This window comes from Oncorhynchus gorbuscha, linkage group LG16 (assembly GCF_021184085.1).
Source record: "Oncorhynchus gorbuscha isolate QuinsamMale2020 ecotype Even-year linkage group LG16, OgorEven_v1.0, whole genome shotgun sequence".
Lineage (NCBI taxonomy): Eukaryota > Metazoa > Chordata > Actinopteri > Salmoniformes > Salmonidae > Oncorhynchus > Oncorhynchus gorbuscha.
In genome coordinates this window covers 1,382,740-1,384,517 of record NC_060188.1, presented here as the reverse complement: position 1 = coordinate 1,384,517, position 1,778 = coordinate 1,382,740, and the positions used below count along the sequence as shown (strand labels likewise).

General features: G+C 53.4%; 1 protein-coding gene across 1 annotated transcript in view; it reads right to left on the bottom strand.

The window, feature by feature from the left end:
* Nucleotides 1-389, bottom strand: part of LOC123998881 (BAH and coiled-coil domain-containing protein 1) — a 123,023-nt gene extending 122,634 nt beyond the window's left edge. The window contains exon 1 of the mRNA XM_046304102.1: nt 110-389. Within this exon, the coding sequence (XP_046160058.1) occupies nt 110-122 (13 nt within the window). The 5' untranslated portion in view covers nt 123-389. The remainder of the gene's footprint in view (nt 1-109) is intronic.
* Nucleotides 390-1,778: the final 1,389 nt, after the last annotated feature.

Genomic DNA, 1,778 nt, shown 5'->3' with positions numbered 1-1,778 from the left:
GAGAGAGAGAGAGGGACAGAGGGTATGAGAGATAGAGAGGGAGAGAGGGAAAGTCATAGTCATAGCCCATTGAATTGAAATAGAAGGAGAGAGTCCAGTCTCTACTTACCCAGTAAGAACATACTGTTAGTGGCAGCAGACTCTTTGCTCTCTGGTCAGTGGAATATTCCAATCCTGTCCTTCAGTTGATTTCAGAACAACAGACGTGTCCTATCACAGTAATACCATGTCACAGTCACAGGAACCCAGATGAACACTGAAACTAACCAGACTGCAGAAATACTCCCAGACAAACAGCTCTGAGTTGAACCCAGCAACTCAACCCTGGAAAAGTCACGAGAGAGAGAGACTGACTGACAGACTGCACAGAACGAAGCCTGGGAGCCGACTGAGGAACTCGGTGTGTACTTCCTCGCAATAAAAACAAAAAGGAATTTCAAATGGCTACTAAAATGGGGGGATTTCCTCAGAACAGTCAGAGTCATCTTGAAAACATTAAAGGAACTGGTAGCCAAATTCCTGTTGGTTTGGAAACAACTGTGGTGGGAGGACAAGAGTTTAGCTGGCCCCCTCTCTCTTTGTGTTCTGGAGGGGTGGAGTGGGAGAGTTGGACCCCCCAGGGACTGGAGCGCGGGGGCCCGTCTGATCAGAACCAGAGAGCCAGGCTGTAGCTGGAGCCAGGCCAGAGCAGGACTGGAGGGCTGGGGGAAAGTGTCAGCACTACACGCCTCCAACACTATGCACACTGCGTGCCTGTGGAGGGACTTTAGTGGATGTGGTCAGAGCGGGGGAGAAACGGACAGAGGGCGCGAGCGAGAGAGAGGGAGAGAGGGCGCGAGAGATAGAGAGGGAGAGAGGGCGAGAGAGATAGAGGGAGAGAGGGAGAGAGGGAGAGAGGGAGAGAGGGAGAGAGGCAGAGGGGAGAGAGAGAGAGAGAGCGAGAGATAGAGAGGAGAGAGGGCACGAGAGATAGAGGGAGAGAGGGAGAGAGAGGACGCGAGAGATAGAGAGGGAGAGAGGGCGCGAGAGATAGAGAGGAGAGAGGGCGCGAGAGAGAGAGAGGGAGAGAGGGAGAGGGGAGAGAGGCGCGAGAGAGAGAGGAGAGAGGGCGCGAGAATAGAGAGTGAGGGTGCGAAGAGAGAGAGGGAGAGAGGGCGAGAGAGAGAGAGGGAGAGAGGGCGCGAGAGATAGAGAGAGAGAGGAGAGAGAGAGAGGGAGAGAGGGGAGAGGCACGAGAGATAGAGAGAGAGGGGAGAGAGAGAGAGAGAGAGGGAGAGAGGGAGCGAGAGATAGGCGGGAGAGAGAGATAGAGAGATAGAGAGAGAGAGGAGGAGAGAGAGAGAGAGAGGGAGAGAGGGCGCGAGAGATAGAGAGGGGAGAGAGAGAGAGAGAGGGAGAGAGAGAGAGAGAGAGAGAGGGAGCGAGAGATAGAGGGGAGAGGGAGAGAGAGAGGGAGAGAGGGAGAGATAGAGAGGGAAGAGAGGCGCGAGAGATAGAGAGAGAGAGAGAGAGAGAGAGAGAGAGAGAGAGAGAGAGAGAGAGAGAGAGAGAGAGAGAGAGAGAGAGAGAGAGAGGAGAGAGGGGGAAAGGGTGTGTACAGTAGAGGTAATATACAGGAGAGAGGGAAAAGGGTGTGTACAGTAGAGGTAATATACAGGAGAGAGGGGAAAAGGGTGTGTACAGTAGAGAGGTAATATACAGGAGAGAGGGGAAAAGGGTGTGTACAGTAGAGAGGTAATATACAGGAGAGAGGGGAAAAGGGTGTACAGTAGAGAGGT